Source organism: Tiliqua scincoides, chromosome 3, assembly GCF_035046505.1.
Source record: "Tiliqua scincoides isolate rTilSci1 chromosome 3, rTilSci1.hap2, whole genome shotgun sequence".
NCBI lineage: Eukaryota > Metazoa > Chordata > Lepidosauria > Squamata > Scincidae > Tiliqua > Tiliqua scincoides.
Genome location: NC_089823.1, coordinates 137466719 through 137483560, shown reverse-complemented (window position 1 = coordinate 137483560; position 16842 = coordinate 137466719). Strand labels below are relative to the sequence as shown.

General features: G+C 43.8%; 1 protein-coding gene across 2 annotated transcripts in view; it reads left to right on the top strand.

Moving 5' to 3' along the window:
- The first annotated feature begins 2710 nt into the window (after positions 1-2710).
- The window catches only part of POLR3A (RNA polymerase III subunit A), a 60278-nt gene continuing 46146 nt past the window's right edge, over positions 2711-16842 (top strand). The window contains exons 1-7 of one of the 2 annotated variants that reach the window (XM_066619122.1): positions 2711-2779; positions 6457-6592; positions 7358-7495; positions 8878-9049; positions 12324-12478; positions 13814-14053; positions 15601-15763. In XM_066619122.1, the coding sequence (XP_066475219.1) occupies positions 2736-2779; positions 6457-6592; positions 7358-7495; positions 8878-9049; positions 12324-12478; positions 13814-14053; positions 15601-15763 (1048 nt within the window). In that variant the 5' untranslated portion in view covers positions 2711-2735. Of the gene's footprint in view, positions 2780-6456; positions 6593-7357; positions 7496-8877; positions 9050-12323; positions 12479-13813; positions 14054-15600; positions 15764-16842 lie in introns of those variants that run through there. The other variant, XM_066619121.1, reaches the window with a different exon arrangement.

Below are 16842 nucleotides of genomic sequence, written 5' to 3'. Positions count from 1 at the left end.
CGTCAGGGACCAGTAGTGTGAATGAGAGACTGGACTGCCCTGGCTGGGTCAGTGTCAGAGCCTGAAATTCCCTGTCTGTGGCAGAGGGAGGGCTGCTAGGACTAGACTCAGGACTGCAGCCCTGTGGCAGAGGCTTCCTTACTAGGCTCTCCCCCCCCTCCGCAGTCTCCACATCACTGTCTCTGTTAGGCCTGTGCTGAGAAACAGCCCCCCAGTTCAGCAATTTTCAACCAGTGTGCCGTGGCACGTTGGTGTGCTGCAGACGGTGTGCCATGGGAATTTGGGGGGTGATCATTTATTAGTAGGGCCACTGGGGGGTGAGCCCCCCACCAGCAGCATGGTATGGCTTGTCCATTGCCCAAAAAACAAGTGGTGCACCTTGACAATTTTCATGCCTTGTCAGTGTGCCAAGAAATGAAAATGACTGCCCTGGAGCCCAATCCTGTACAACTTTGCAGCTCTGGAGTAGACACAATGCAGCCCCATGGTAAGGGAACACAGGTTTCATACCTTCTGAAGGCCCCAGTGACTGCCCCTCCACCACAGGATGCAGCGCACACTCCACTGGCACAACTGCACCAGCACTGGAAAATTGGATAGGATTGGGCCCCTAGTTACACACCTCAGGGCACAATCCTAACCCACTTCCCAGCACTGGCATAGCTGTGCCAGTGGGGCATGTGCTGCATGCGCTGCATCTTCTTACCATCTGCTTACCAGACTCATCCTGGTGCCCTCCCTTGCATCTGACATAGCCCATTTCTAAAATCAGAAGGTTGCACATACACATCATGGCTTGTAACCCGTAATAGATTTTTCCTCCAGAAACTTGCCCAATCACTTTTTAAAGGCATCTAAGCCAGATGCCGTCACCACATCCTGCAGCAAGGAGTTCCACAGACCAACCACAAGCTGAGTTAAGAGGTTCCCTTACCTTGAAGTTGCATTACCTTTATATTGGTGCTGGAAAGTGGGTAAGGATTGCACCCTCAGACTAGAGATGTTATTCAGAAAGTATTGAAACGCTCAGAACTTCTGTGCGTACGCCAAAGAGGCTTTCTACAGTGAATAACAAAAAAAAATTTTTAATCAAAAGGATTTAAATCACTGTGCATCTGAACTAATAATTGCTAAGTTCTATTCTAAACCAAAGATGGGGGGGAAATTGTGCCGTGCCTGGTCAGCAGTGTTGTGTGGCAGAATAAAAATGAAAAACCTGAGCATTCTTTTCCACCAGTGTGTCATCTATGGAGCTGTAAACTGTGCATGTCATTAAGACATGCATTAGTGCATATACTGTAATAGTTTCAGTGAAAAATCCACCTAAATAAAAGGTTTGACATATTGTGTTTGATATATTGAATATGGTTAGGGGGGGGGGGAGAAGCCAGAGAAACCAATGGAAATCTGTGCAGATGATACTCAGTCATCAACTACTGTCACCAGCAGATTACTGGTTTCGGAACCCTTTCCCTCTATGCTTTTCCAGACTCAATCCTATAAGTACTGTACTTGAGAGAGTATGCCTATTGGAGTCTGTGATATTTACAGTAAACATGCGATGAAGCTGTCAGGCTCAGTCCCAGTGCCTCTAACACAAGAAACCTAAATGCAGCAGATGGTAGTTATAAGGTGGTTCAGACTGGAGACTTGTAACCTGATTACATATAGAACAGTTGTATGTGCACTGGAATGCAGCTGTGCTGGCCCATTTTATTTATTAGGAAGCACCTAGTAGGTGCTATTCTATTTATTAGAAAGCATTTCCTATTTATTAGGAAGCACCAGTCCAATCTTCTACCTCAGAAATGTCATTCTGAGATGGATGGATGCCATCACACTGTATTCTTTATGACACTTGGGATTTGTATTGTATGAAACTCTTCTATCATAGATAGACCAAGACCAAGAGCACACAATTCTTGCTTTGGGAGGAAGGAATCAGGGCCAATGGCTGCTTTCAGTCAGAGTGACCAGATATCCTCTTTTCCCAGGACATGTCCTCTTTTTTAGCCTCATGTCCTGGAAAAGAACTTAAATGTCCTCCTTTTCCCTGTGAGTGCACAGTGCCTTCTCGCAATTAAGAACATAAGAACACAAGAAAAGCCTGGATCAGGCCAAAAGCCCACAGTTGAACCTGTTGTATCTCACAGTAGCACACCAGATGCCTCAGGGCGCACACAAGACAAGACCTGCATCCTGGTGCCCACCCTTCCATCTGGCATTCTGAGGTAGCCTCCTTCTAAAACCAGGAGGTTGCACATATCCACCACAACTTGTAAACCGCGATGGACTTTTCCTCCAGAAGTTTGTCCAATCCCCTTTTAAAGGCATCCAGGCCAGATGCCGTCACCATATCCCGTGGCAAGGAGTTCCACAGACTAATGACATGCTGGGTAAAGAAATATTTCCTTTTGTCCGCCCTAACTCTCCGAACACTCAATTTTAGTGGTTGTCCCCTGGTTGTGGTTACACACACACACTTCCCTCTCCAGGGCCACCACACACACACACACACTCTCTCTCTCTCTCTCTCTCTCTCTCTCTCTCTCTCTCTCGCACACGCGCGCGCACCCTGTTCCCCCTGCATCTGCTGTGCCTCCCGCCCAGGAGGTGGCACTGCGAGAAGACGACGGGGGCTGCTGCTTCGTGCTCTGACGTCACACGTGGAGGCTGCCGGCTGCCGGCTGCCTGCTGCCCGCGAGGGGAGGAGAGAGGCGCCCCCCGCTGCAGCCATGGTGAAGGAGCAGTTCCGTGAGACGGACGTGGCCAAGAAGATGTAAGGGGGCTCTGGGGGGGGGGCTGGTGCAGAGGCCCCCAGCGGTGTGCAGGCGAGGGGCTGCGGAGGAGGCTGGTAGGGACCCAGTTGGGGTCACGCTCCAGCGGAGTCCCAGCACTGCACGTGCCTCCCACCTTCCTTTTCCCTTCTGTTTATGACACTTTATAGCTGACTGCCCCTGCAGTGCAAGACTCGGTGCGTGTATCCCGAAGGAGGCTGCAGTCTGTCCACACTGGGAGTGAGCCCCACTGGACACAGTAGGACTTACCTCTTAGAGCCCAGTCCAATGCATGCCTAATCCGAAGTAAGTCCCTTTATAGGCTTGCTCCCAGGAAAGTGTGGAGAGGAGTGCAGCCTGAGGGCCCAGTCCTATTCCTGTGCAGCCCCAATGCAGCCTTGAGGTCAGGCAGTGGCTCGCAGGCTTTTTGGTCTGGTGGTTTCCTTAACCTCCTGGGCCATTGGCCATGGCTCCCCATTAGGGCTACAATCCTATACATTGTGTAGGGCAGCTGCTTTTTGCTGGGATCCCCTGGCTCCCCTGGCTGGTTTCCACGGCTCCCACGGGAACCACAGCTCACAGTTTGGGAACCGCTGAAGTAAGGGAACAAATGTTCCCATGCCTTGTGGAGGCCTTCTGTGACTGCCCCTCCACCACAGGATGCAGTGCCCCATTGGCACTGGAAAATTGGATACGATTGGGCCCTGAGCCCCTTTGTGTTGAGTGGGGCTTTACCCCTACGTAAGCGTGCAGAGGATTGTAGGCGTAAATATTATTTTTCTGCTCTTATACTCAAGGTCAGTGTTTCTCCAGCTATGGGTCGTGAACCAGTTTCTGGTGAATCCCCATTCATTTCAATGTATACTTTATTTTTAATATATTAGACTTGATGGTATGTGGCTGCATTTGGAGAAATGTTATAGATCTGTACTTTGCGCAGGCTACTATGCATGTGCGTTTAACAATGATAGTCAGTGGGGCTTACTCCCAGGTAAGTGTGGATAGGATTGCAGCCTTTGAGATGTTTGGGGAATTTCTTAAAGGGATCAGCAACTGCATAGGAGGGTTAGGAGGGTTTTTCTTTATTTTAAATAAATTTTTAAACTTGTTGTAAACTTTTATTTTTTTGATTGTTTTGTTTTGCTTTTTATGGTTGATGATGTCACTTCCTGCCATGACATCACTTCTGGTGGGTCCTGACAGATTGTCATTCTAAAAAGTGGGTCCCAGTGCTAAAAAGTTTAAGAACCACTGCTCAAGGTAGTTTACAGTGTAAGAAAAATATAAACCAAAAGGCAGCTTCAAGTTGGTGTTATCTGTTGAAATCAGTAGGGCTTTAAGCCATTTCTGCCCAACATTGAGTTTATGCAACAGGATTGAATGTGTACACCTGTGCACTGGACAGAAATAGGTTAAAGTAGTCTGGTTGGATCATGCCTGTGAGACATATAAGGTATCCTGTGATGTGTGAGGCAGAACTGGGACAATAGGAGAATTGTATTCTAGTACAGGGGTGCCCAAACCTCGGCCCAGGGGTCACTTGCAGCCCTCAAAGACTCCCAATCTGGCCCACAGGGAGCCCCCAGTTTCCAATGAGACTCTGGCCCTCCAGAGACTTGCTGGAGCCCAACGCAACTGCTCTCAAAGTGAGGGCAACTGTTCAGCCTCTCGCGTGGACTGTGGGATGAGGACTCCTTCCATTGCTTGCTATTTCACACCTGTGACAGAAAAGCCGACCTTGCTTTGTGCAAGGCCTATTATAGGCCTTGAACTATTTGCAAGACCTTCAATTCATTCACATAAGTTCCATCTCTAATATATTCATTAATGTAAATTTATTCAAATTTGAAATTTAAATTAATTCTTTTTTCCCCCCAACACAGTGTCAGAGAGATGATGTGGCCCTCCTGCCAAAATGTTTGAACACCCCTGTATACTCATCTCTCGTTTTACATGAGATTTCAAAAACGTTTTGGTCCAATGTGGTCAAACTACTTATGCGCTCCCACATGTTCAGCTGACAGTGTAGTCACATGTGCTACACAGTATCTCTCCAAGCACCACAACAGTGGTGGTGTTTGCGGACTTGCCGCTTAGCACTTTTTTGGTTTCCTTACCTTTTGAGTTGCTGTACTTCATGCATTCCCAGTATCTTCCCTTCTCCACCCCACCTATACCATCTTGAACAAGCAGAGATCACCAGTTGTCAACGTTTATGTTAGCATTTATATTCAAAAAGTGATTTAAAATAATGTTTAGTTAAGATGTCCTTAATCCTTTTTCTTTATTAATGAATAAAGTAAATAATAATAGCAGTCATAAAAGAGCTATATCTTTTGTGATGTAGACAGTTAAATAACATTTTCCTGAATGTGTACCATTTACGTACATTCTTAAGGTAAAAATATTTTTAATTTACACATTTTTGAGACACATACTGCTTTTCAAAAACAAAAAACTCCCATGTAAACTGAGAGGTGAATGTACTTAAAATGGTTGATGATGGGCTGAGCCATCCTAAGGGTGCTTGCCCAGGGCAGGTCAACCAGTATGGGTTGGGGGATGTTATGACTATAAATTGGTCATGAAATGCAGGGCCCAGGGTGGCTGCCCCAGTTACCCTACCCAAGAAAGAGGTCCGTTGATGGATGTCGGTGTTCTTGCTAGATGTACAGTCTGGAAGGGCAGGTGAACCATTTAGGGAAGGGGGGATCCTCTACCCGACACTCTTCTATTGTCTGTGCCTATGTAAGAGAAGTTTTTGTATCATTAAAAAAAATTCCAAAATTATTTCTGTTCTTGAATGGTAAAATATAATCCACATTGCCTGCTGATATAGAAACTTTTGAGGCATAATCACATAGGTTAAGACAGACAAAATCTCAAGAAATATATGCTTATTCATAGGGTAACTTTGCACAGATTCTCAGGCTCATTCTCTCTCTCCCTCCCCCCCCCCATGGATGGAGTAAGGGCTGGTTTATGCCAGAGTGAAAAGGCTTCTATAATACCAATAAAGGTGTTGTTTAAGAAATCACCCTCTGACTTAGGTGTCTTTGCTGGGGTTCCTTTGCTGGGGTTCTTGAAACTCCAGGTTTCAAGGTATGTGTTTGTGTGTATATGGAGGGAGGGGGAAGACTTTCATCTGATTCCAGAAACTGCGATAGAATGTAGGGAAGAATTTGGTTCTTTGAGTCTGGGGTACTGGCAGTTGTGTACCTACCATAGACTTCCCTGGGGCAGATGCTCCAGGAGCCGACCACTAGGACCCCGTGGAAGCCTTTCTGAGAATCCTTACAGTTTATAGCATCGGGGAACCTCAGAGAGGTTTCCTTGACATGGGTGAAGGTGAGCCTCCATGAGCCTCTGGTGAGTAGGGGGGTGGATTTCTGCACGGGAGGGACAGCGATAGCCCGTGGGCTGGCACCATCGCTGAGCTTTGCTCCGGGTGCAGGGCTGCGGAGGTCCGCATCTAGCTATTGCAGGCTTTGTATGTTAAAAACAGTACATTCACTTGTGCCTATAGGCCTACAGGTACAAAAGGTTGGCACACTACCTTTTTGGTATCTTTCAGCAGTCGAGAGGCAAACCACCATGTTCTGCACCATCTGAGACTTTAAATTGATCTCTAAGAGCATTCCTAAGTTGCAATATTGGGTTGCTGTGTTTTATATTCTAGAAGCCACATCTGCTTTGGGATGAAATCTCCAGAAGAGATGCGGCAACAGGCTCACATCCAGGTGGTTAGTAAAAATCTGTACAGTCAAGATAACAACCACTCTCCTCTGCAGTATGGTGTACTGGACCATCGAATGGTAAGACATTTGGTTAACTGGCACCTTGCTTGTATGTAATGAAGTACATTGCATGTCATTTTCTTGCATGTGGCTGATGCCTGTTTGAGAAATACCTAGTTTTACAACATTCTTATTTGGAGATGTCTTAGGGCACAGTCCTAACCCACTTTCCAGCCCCGACATAATGGAGCTCCTAGGTAAGGAAACAAATATTCCCTTATTTTGAGGAGGCCTCCATGAATACCCCCCATCTGCAAGGTGGAGCACATGTCCTATGCCAGTGCTGGAAAGTGAGTTAGGATTTGGGCCTTAATTGTTTGCTTCTTTCAGGAGGAAAAATGGGGTTAAAAAAATAAACCTACAAACCCAAAGTTGAAATTATAGAATTGGAAGCCTGTAGCTGGCTGGCTAGCCCAAGTCTGCATGTGAAATGGATCCCTTTCTTCTTTGAGGTTTTTTCTTAAATGACTTTCTTCATCATCCCTTTGATTCTCATTTTTCAAACTGTTGCCTACTTTGCTTCTCACATTCAGCTATCTTGCCTCTACAATCCCTCTTTATGGTTTTCTGCCTTCTGAGTCCATTTCCTAGTGTGAGCATTAGTGTCTGCCCCATAAAGCTACTTCAATATGGAGTTTAGACCCAGCCAAATGGACAACTTTTCTCAAAAATGACAAAATAACTGGACTGCAAATTATAACCTTTTTGAGGTGTGGTGTCCAGAACTGATTTTCATCCCTTCCTATTCCTTTGATCATTGTTGTATGCATCTCTTCCCCCAAGGGTACCAGCGAAAAGGATCGCCCATGTGAAACGTGCGGAAAGAATCTAGCAGAATGTTTGGGGCATTATGGCTACATTGACCTGGAACTGCCATGCTTCCATGTGGGGTACTTCAAAGCAGTGATAGGTATTTTACAGGTAAAATTACGTTTAATGTTATGGGCCAGAAAAGGCAAGTGGTGAAGAAATGAAGTCCTTTGCTTACAATGCTGTACCAGTCATGGTCTATTGAAATGTGATTGATGTAACATTCTAGGACAGTCATTTTGTGTTGGAAGAATTAAAGTCACATTACACTGATGGTTTGGGGGTAATTTTGTTACCCTGTAGTGTAATACACAGACATTGCTTTGAAGAGGAGAGGAGCAGAAGAGAACTGCAGTAATGTATCAATGGAAATAAGGGCTATAATGTAATGGTAAAGATCATAATCCAGGAAGTCCCCAGTTCAGATATTACCTTTACTATAAACTTGCTAGGTGGCCTTGCCCAAGCCCCTCTCTCAACCTTTACTGTTCTCCCTGATACCACCTGCAATATGGGGAGGATAGTACTCAACACCTTGCAGGGATGTTGTAAAGGTGCAACCTCTTGTGAAGTGTTGTGAATTAGTCTACAGTTCTGTGCATGTTTATTGGAGAGCAAATCCTATTCACTGAGAATTCTGAGTAGGTCATGACTTGGGCTCTGTTATAGAGTTATACTCTAAATATAGCATATCAGTAAGTCTTCATTAGGATTATTCTATGCAAAAAATACTATTCCATCTCTAAGACGTTTCTCCCCAGATGCGATTCTGATATTTATCAATCTTGTTTTTCAAACAATTAAGAATCAGAATGATCTATAGTGAAAACTCCCCCAGGCACTGATAGCTATGCGGCAGTAAATAGACTTTGTTTGGTTTGTAACATTTTCTTAACTTTATTGCACTGCATAGATTTGAAAAGAAATAAGTGACAGGAAGCTTTCCTTACTCCATCTCAAGCATCGAGTGGCACTGTGCACAGGGACAGCCCAACTGGGGCCCACTGACACTGCCCAACACTACCCCACTACCTCCATTGCAGCACTACCTCCATAAGCCCCCTCTTTCAAAATTTAAAAAAAAAGTTTGAAGAGGCCTCACAAGGGAGGAGCGCTTCCCTATCCCCTAATCTGGCTCCTTCCTCACACAGTCCCTTTTGCCAAAGACAGGAAGTACAGAACTGCCTATTTTATTTAAAGAACCCCTCTTGGAGGAAGAAGATAAGAAGCACATGGTTTGCTTTTTGTGAGTGGGAAGCAGATCAGTGCAGCTCCATCTGTGGTGGGCTGAAGGGAGGTGGCAGCAGAGTCAAGGTGAAGGGCACCCTGAATCTAGCACTCCCCCCACTGGTCAACATGAGCTACTTCATCTGCTTCATGGATTGGCCAGCCCTGGTGCTGCACATATATACACTTGTGCAGTGTCGCATGGGGGAGAGGACTGCTGTAGAAATACGAAAGCTGAGTTAAAAGATTTTCTGCTTGTATCTAAGATGATTTGCAAGACTTGTTGCCGTATCCTGCTGACCTCTGAAGAACGGAAACAGTTTTTGGATTCTCTGAAGAGACCTGGCTTGACCTACCTCCAGAAACGAAGCTTGAAGAAAAAAGTCTCTGAAAAGTGCAGGAAAAAAAACACCTGCCCATATTGTGGGGCTTTTAATGGTGAGTATATGAAACTGCTTTTTGGTTCTTGAGCCACTACTGCACATTGTGTCTAAACCAGTGGTTCTCAATTTTTTAGCACCAGTACCAACTTTTAAGAATGACAATCTGTCAGGACACATAGGAAATGATGTCATTATCCTCAAAGTGATGTCATGGCCAGGAGTGGCATATCAAGCAGGAAATTTTTTAACACCCCCTATTTGACAAAATCAGATAAAGTAAGTAAATTAAGGGCCCAATCCTATCCAATTTTCCAGTGCCTGTGCAACTGTGCACTGCATCCTGTGGTGGGGAACCAGTCACAGAGGCCTCCTCAAGATATGGGAAAACTTGATGCCTTACCTCAGGGCTGCGTTGTGGTTGCACTGGTGCTGGAAAGTTGGATAGGATTGGGCCCTAAAAGTTTACAATAAGTATAAATCTAAACTTTATTTAAAATAAAGAATCTCCTAACCCTCCCAAGCAGTTGCTGATCTGTTTTTTAAAAATTCCCCAAATATCCCAAGGTCTGCAATCCTATCCACACTTACCCAGGAGTAAGCCCTATTGACTATCGTTGTTGAAAGCATATACATAGTAACCTGTTAAAAGAACAGATCGGTAACATTTTCCCAAATATAGTCGCATATCATGGTAGCATCAAGTCTAATATATTAAAAATAAAATACATATTGAAATGAATGGGGACCCACCAGAATTTGATTCGTAACCCACCTAGTGGATCCTGACACATAGTCTGAGAAATACTGGTCTAAGTCTATTAGACCATCGCAGGGAAGCTTGTTTGTAATGCATTGCATATCTTGCCAACTGCAAGTCTGTTTGTGAATAATGCATAGGATAGGATCCATTAGAGCTCTTGTAAACAAAACAAAAATCCTAAAGAAAGGTAGTCACAACAAGGGACCATTGATATCACTGAGACAAGTTAGTTATAACTGAGGTACTGTTTATTTCAGTGGGGGTTTAAGAATCTGAAATTTATTAGGTATGACTCAGAAGCTTTACTCCTTGGATTTTAATCAGTGAAAGTAACAACCCATTCAGAGTTATATGTGCCTAAATCAATATTAACTACTTAAATGTGGTTAAGCCCACTTAGCATAGGCTTAGGTTGTAGGTGCATATATCAGTGCTGTTCAGGAAACTGTTTGGGAGTTGAACTACATAAACAGCAGAAGTGCCTTGAGTACAGTTGGCCCTCAGTATCCATTCCAAGACATCCCATGGATACTGAATTCCACAGCTGATGAAATCCGTGGGGGGCCTTTGCAGGAGATCAGAAGTGTGGAGGGGTTACACACAACCTCAGGAGACTTCCCAGACTCAACTGGAAGACAAACAGCCTGCATGCTAGAGGGAGACTTACTGAACGTTAACAGGAAGCAGGAACCGTCCTGCTTCACATTCTGTTAGTCTCCACCCTGTAGCGTGTAGGCTGTTTGCCTGCACTTCGTATTCTTCAATGAATCAAGAATGTTGCTTTCTTAAACAAGAAACACCCATGCTTTAAGTGCTGCTAAACAAAAACGAAGGGGGGACAGGGGCTACTAATTACATAGGGTTCCCATGTTTCTGTGGTTTCCATATGGGGGGTGGTGGTTTGAAAACCCCATGAATCCAGCTGGGTGCTTGTATCATGTTTTATAGGAAATTGTTCAGTATGAAGTATTTTAACAAAAAAGATTTCATTTATATTCCACATCTAGATAGCAGGTGTTGAGTGGCCATGTTGAGTATGCTTGGGTTTTAGGTTGAACTTGAATGAGGTAGAATGCCGGATTTGGGCATGATTAAACCTAATTAACATAATTAAGTTGCTTGATAATTTTACACAAAATGCTAATGTTCAGCTACACTTCCTTATTTGTAAAATGGAAATTGCCATAGAGCAATTGGGAGGACGATTTAAGAACTATGGAGTTTAAATGCTCTGACTGCTAATTTGTAATGGCATAAAATTGCATTCTTAACCTGTTAATAAGGGGCTTGCATAAAAAGTGACCAGCTTTGCTCTGGCTGTGGCATCAGAAATGAGTTGTGGACAACAATTGAGAGCTGTAGCTCAGTGGTCGAAAATATGTCTTCTTGGCATGCTGAGGGTTCTGTGTTGAGTCCCCAGTGGGGAAAAAGGGAACCTTGGTAACAAGGCTATAAAATGTTTTGGTGAGAGATTTGGGAAAACTCCTACCAGCTTAGATGGACTCTAATACAAGGTGGCTTCATAGTATCATTGATATTTTGTTTTATGATAATGCATAACGTAATGATGGGTTTGCATTTTTAAAATTCTTGCCTGCTATTAGAGTTGCAATGATTGCTTGTTTTATGTTTTTATAATGTAGGTCTGCCCACATTACACATAGACTCAGAACCCACAGATTTCATTATCCATGGAACTCATGGGTGGGCAGACCTGGACTGTGCTCATCTCCAGATGGTGCTCTGTGCCCCGGAGAGGCCATGCGTGACCACCCACTGCTTCTGTGAGTTTCAGAATGGCCATTCAGGCAGAAAAAAATGCTACTACTAGATTCTTCATAAAACCGGAAGTGACATTTTTATATCTTATATGGCATTCTGAGGCCCAGGGAAGGCCCCAGACCTCAGAATGCCTTATAAGGCATAAAAATGTCACTTTCGGTTTTATGGAAAAATCAGAACTAGTGTGTTGTTGTTTTTCCACCTGAACAGCCATTCCGAGCCTTGCAGAGGCCACGGGTGCATACACACAACATCTGCAGAGCTCAGAAGAGCCTTTGGAAGCTTCAAGGGACCCCAGAATCTATGGATTTCAACATTAGCAGATTTCCTTATCTGCAGGGGTTTTTAGAACAGAATCTCCTGTGGATAACCTGGGCTGCCTATAGTTATTTTGTTATGATTTATGGCTGAGGCAATCAAATTTGAACTGAGTTTTGTTAGCCTAGCAACCAATTGCCTTTTCCTGCCAGTACATGCTTGTATTAGAGCTGAATCCTGTCCACCGCTGATACATCTGTGCCAATGGGTCATACACTGCATCCTGCAGTGGGGGAACAGGAAAGGAGGTGTCTCAAGGTAAGAGAACTGAATAAAGTTCCCTTGTTTGTTTGTTCCCTTGTCTTGGAGCTGTGTTGCAGGTACATTGGTGCTGGAAAGTTGGATAGCATTGGTTCCTTAGTGTATTTCCAATATTGTTCTCAATTTCTTATTTTTGTCATTTTAGAATTACTAACAAAAATAGAGAGCAGACCAGTATAAATGCATATGCAAATTTATCTTCTTGTAGGTACTGTAAAGAAGTGTGGCTTACTAAAGATAATCCATGAGAAATACAAGTCCACAAAGAAGATAATGGACCCCATTGTATCAAACTTCATACAGTCATTTGACACTGCTATAGAACATAATAAAGAAATTGAGGCCTTGCTGGGAAGAGCCCAGGTGAATGAGAAATTTATTCAGTCTTGTATTGGTTCAGTCTTATCTCTAGAAATAGGGATTTGTTAGACAACTGAGGATTTTAAATATGTAAATACAGAGAATGTCAATGCCATTCCAGAGGATGGTAATTTACCTTAAACAATACAGAGAAAGACATCCCTGTCAGATTAATGGATTAGTATCTCCTTCTGTCTAATCTAAATATTGTTCACAATCCATTATTGAGGGTCAGAGAGAGCATCCCACAGCAGTTGAGTATGTGGTTCATACGTGAAGCCCCATTAAAAACATGTTCTGTTAAGAATCTTGGCTAGCAGGGCTGAGAAAGATGTTCACGTGAGATCATGGTATGATCAGAGCTGACATTTGAGCTATATGAATCATTGGTCTAAGGAGGCACCAGTGTTTCTGTCATCAGAAGAGCCTCATATCAGTTTTTTTTCCACATGTGGGATGCATGGGCACTGAAAACCCAGAGAGAGTTATTTTTTAAGGGGAAAGAGTACTGCAGTCCATACAGAATTGTATTGCCAAAGTAGCTGAATTATTATATAAGATGAATTGCTATCAATTTTGACTGTAGCTTGAAGACCTGAGCACTTGTTTCTTTGCCCAGTCCCATGTAAGATGCTCTTTTTAATAAAATGTGTGAACAACTGCTCTAAAGCTGTTCATTGTGTCAAGAAAAGCTAAGCCTTACGTTTGTTTGTCCTCTGGCAACTGCCTGCATTTCAGTCAGGTGGTCTGTTATGCACTCTTGGAACATTTAGTACTTAGACACTATCGAAGTATGCATGTCTTCTTAAATGCTGATAAACAATCACACCTTTGGGTTCTTCAGGTCTGGGTTTTGACATTGCAATTGCTAAAATGGAATGGCTGCTGTGAATCCGGCCTCAGGCTGGGAATGAAATGGCATGGGGAGGGAAGGTGTTGAAACGGGGAAGGAGTGGGATGGGAGATATAACAGGCTTAGTGATGGGGGGGAGATGTAGGTCCTGAGTGAGGGCATCTAGTAAAGTTTCTATGTTGGGGAGACCCTGAAGGCTTAATTATTTTAAAAGCTGAAGTGAATTTCATGACATTTAAGAGATGTTTGCTTCTGTATCTTATACATTTCAGCCCACACATTCTGTAGTGGTTAGTATACATGTTCATTACAAGCAACTCTAAACATTTGTATCCTGGAAATGCTGGCAGACCATCCTGACTTCCTCTCTTTCCTTAAAGCTACCAAACAAGCCAGTGAATGGGAACATGTTGAGATATAGCCTTAAATTGGAATTTTCTGCCCTTAGGTATTTGAAATTGCATGTTATCTTTTGAATGTTGTAGGAAAATTTGAATCCATTGGTGGTGTTGAATCTCTTAAAGAGAATTTCTGAAGAAGATATCCCTCTGCTTTTGATGAACCCTGAATCAGGCAAGCCTTGTGACCTGATCCTGACACGGCTCCTGGTTCCCCCACTGTGCATTAGACCCTCTGTGGTGAGCGATTTAAAATCTGGCACCAATGAGGATGACTTGACAATGAAGCTGACAGAAATAATTTTCCTCAATGATGTGATTAAAAAGGTGGGTTGCTTTTTCATGTGCATACATTTTATAATTGAGATAGATTGGGCTCTACTTCTGCATGGTGCTTTTCAAATGCCCACCTGAATAGGGATGCTGTTAGTTTTTGAAATGGTAGTAAAAAAAACATGGGTAGTCTACACACCAGCTTCATTATTTTAGGACCTCATCATACATGGGCAGGGGCTTTTATTGTGCTGCAGGCTCATTTTGCTATGTAAACAAACCACTTTGGTAACTTTTTTCAATTGAGAAGCCATATATAATGAAACCTTTTTAAGTAGTTAGAAATATTGTATTTGAAAGGAGCAGATGTTAAAAACATGATAAGCTTTAATTTGTGTCTTATTGAACGGAACCTTGCCAGAAACGAAATATCTCTCTAGAGCAGGGGTGCTCAATACGTCGATCTCGAGGCAAAATGAGTCGATCGCAAGCTTCTCTCCCGTCCAGGCATCCCTGGGAGTGAGCTCCTGTCCAGTTATCCCTGGGAGTGAGCCCCGTTGACTCTACTGGGGCTGACTCGTGAGTAGTCCTGGAGAGGAGCCGCTGGCAGGCTTCTCTCCCAACCACGCATCCCTGGGAGTGAGCCCCGTTGACTCTACTGGGGCTGACTTACCTTTCCCCTGTTTTTGCACTGGTATGTATGGAGATCTGCCCCCCCCCAACTTCCATCTGTTAGTTCTGTGTGCAAGGGGTTTTGCACTGGTCTTGCTGTGATTTCTATATAGAGATCTTCCCTCCCCCACATCTTTCACCTGTTTTTGCACTGGTCTGTATAGAGATCTGCTCCCCCCCCCCACTTGTATTGGAATCGAGGAAGATCTGGTGAGGAGGTAGATGTGTTGTCAGCAGTGGCCCCTTTAAGGGTAAGGCCTGGGCATCCAGCAGAGTGTGCTGCACAGCTGCAGCCACTTGAAGGCAATAGGGCCCTCAGGGATATAAGAGCACCTGAGGCAGGAAGGGCTCCACTTATTTATGTGAGTCAGCCTTTTCCTACATGAAGATCATTAAGTTCAAGTACCTTTCCACCATGACTGATGAACATTTGGAAGTGTGCTTGAGGCTGGCTGTCAGCAGCTACTGTCCAGACTATGCATCCTTGGCTGATTCACTTCAGTGCAAGTCATCAAAGTAAACTCAAGTAATTACAAAAAATGTTTATAGTTAATTATGTTGTGTTGTGCAATATTGGCTCATGCGGTTATGCAAGGTACACCAACATACATTGTACACATAAATGTTATATGTTATGATGGCGCGAACATTGTAAAAAGACTCTGGTAGATCTCTGGGCCTTGCTGGGTTTCAAAGTAGCTCTCGAGCCAAAAAAGTGTGAGCACCCCTGCTCTAGAGCACCTCACAGTTGTGCCTAAGAACTTCATGGTACACACTTACTTTTAGTTTTGTGATATTAGTGAAAGAAGTCTGATGTGCAAGTCCCATATGAGCATCATAATTCATTCTTGCTTAACGTTCTTTCAAAATGTGGTTTTCCATGTGCTGGAACTTATTATTTTAAACTTGCTAATTTTTTTCCTGATCAGCAGCGAATATCAGGAGCCAAAACCCAAATGATAATGGAGGACTGGGACTTTCTGCAGTTGCAATGTGCTCTGTACATTAACAGTGAACTCTCGGGCATTCCTCTCAACATGGCACCTAAGAAGTGGACAAGAGGCTTTGTTCAAAGACTGAAAGGAAAACAAGGTAGGTGTCCCAACATAACTTCTGTCTGCTGTAGCTTCAACACATGAAGCTGCCTTAGCCAGACCACTGATCCACCTAGGCCCCTGTTGGTTACTATAAGTTGCAGTGGCTTCCCAGGATCTCTGTTAGAGATCTTTCATAGACCAGTAACTTGGGTTCTTGACTTTTCCTTACAGTATCCACTGTTGAAAATGGGGCATAAATAATCTCTGCTAGGGCCATTTCGTGTCTGTCCATGTGGATGCAGCAGTCAAACTAATTGTTCACATGGCTTTACTAACTTCTTTTGTTTGGGTGCTAGGAAGATGCTTCCACTGAATGTTCTCATCTTGGAACTAGGCAATGGGCTGTTCTTCACTAATATTTGCACAGTTGCGTGTTCCAGTGAATTCTAACCCTTTTATCTCCTAGCACATTTGGCAAATTTAGGGAAGCAAAATTAACTACGCTGTGCATTACCCTTGAAGCCCTCCACATTTACCTTCCCCACCCTCCTCTCCCTATCCCTCTATCCCAAAGTATCCCTGCATGTTGTCTTTACTCCTTCAGTTTCTTCAGCTTTGTGAAAATCTCCTGCTCCCTTAAATGTCTCTACCCTTCTCCCTTGTTGCTCCTTTTGCTTGAATCTCTTTCCCGGGAACAGATATGTGATGGCGCCTCTTGTCTCTTTCTTTTGTCCTTCAGACTCCTCCTCCATACCCACTTTTTTTGTGAAACGTTTGTCTTAACTCCATCATTTACTGCTGAAACAAAAACTTAAATACTTGCAACTGAACTGTGAACACACATCCTTCCTCTTATCTTCTTTTGCCCCCTCCTTGTGTCAAACGCTTAGGGCCAATCTTATCCAACTTTCCAGCACTGTTGCAGCCATGCCATGCCATGCCAATGGGCTGTATGCTGCATCCTGTGGGGGGGAGGTGGAATCATGGAGTCCTCCTCAAGATAAGGGAACCTCAGGGATGCATTGATATTGATGCTAGGAAGTTGGATAGGTTTGGGCCCTTAGAGTATAAGCTTCTTGGTGCAGAAACCTGTTACTCTAAAAGGCCATACATGTTTATGGCAATGTATAAAAA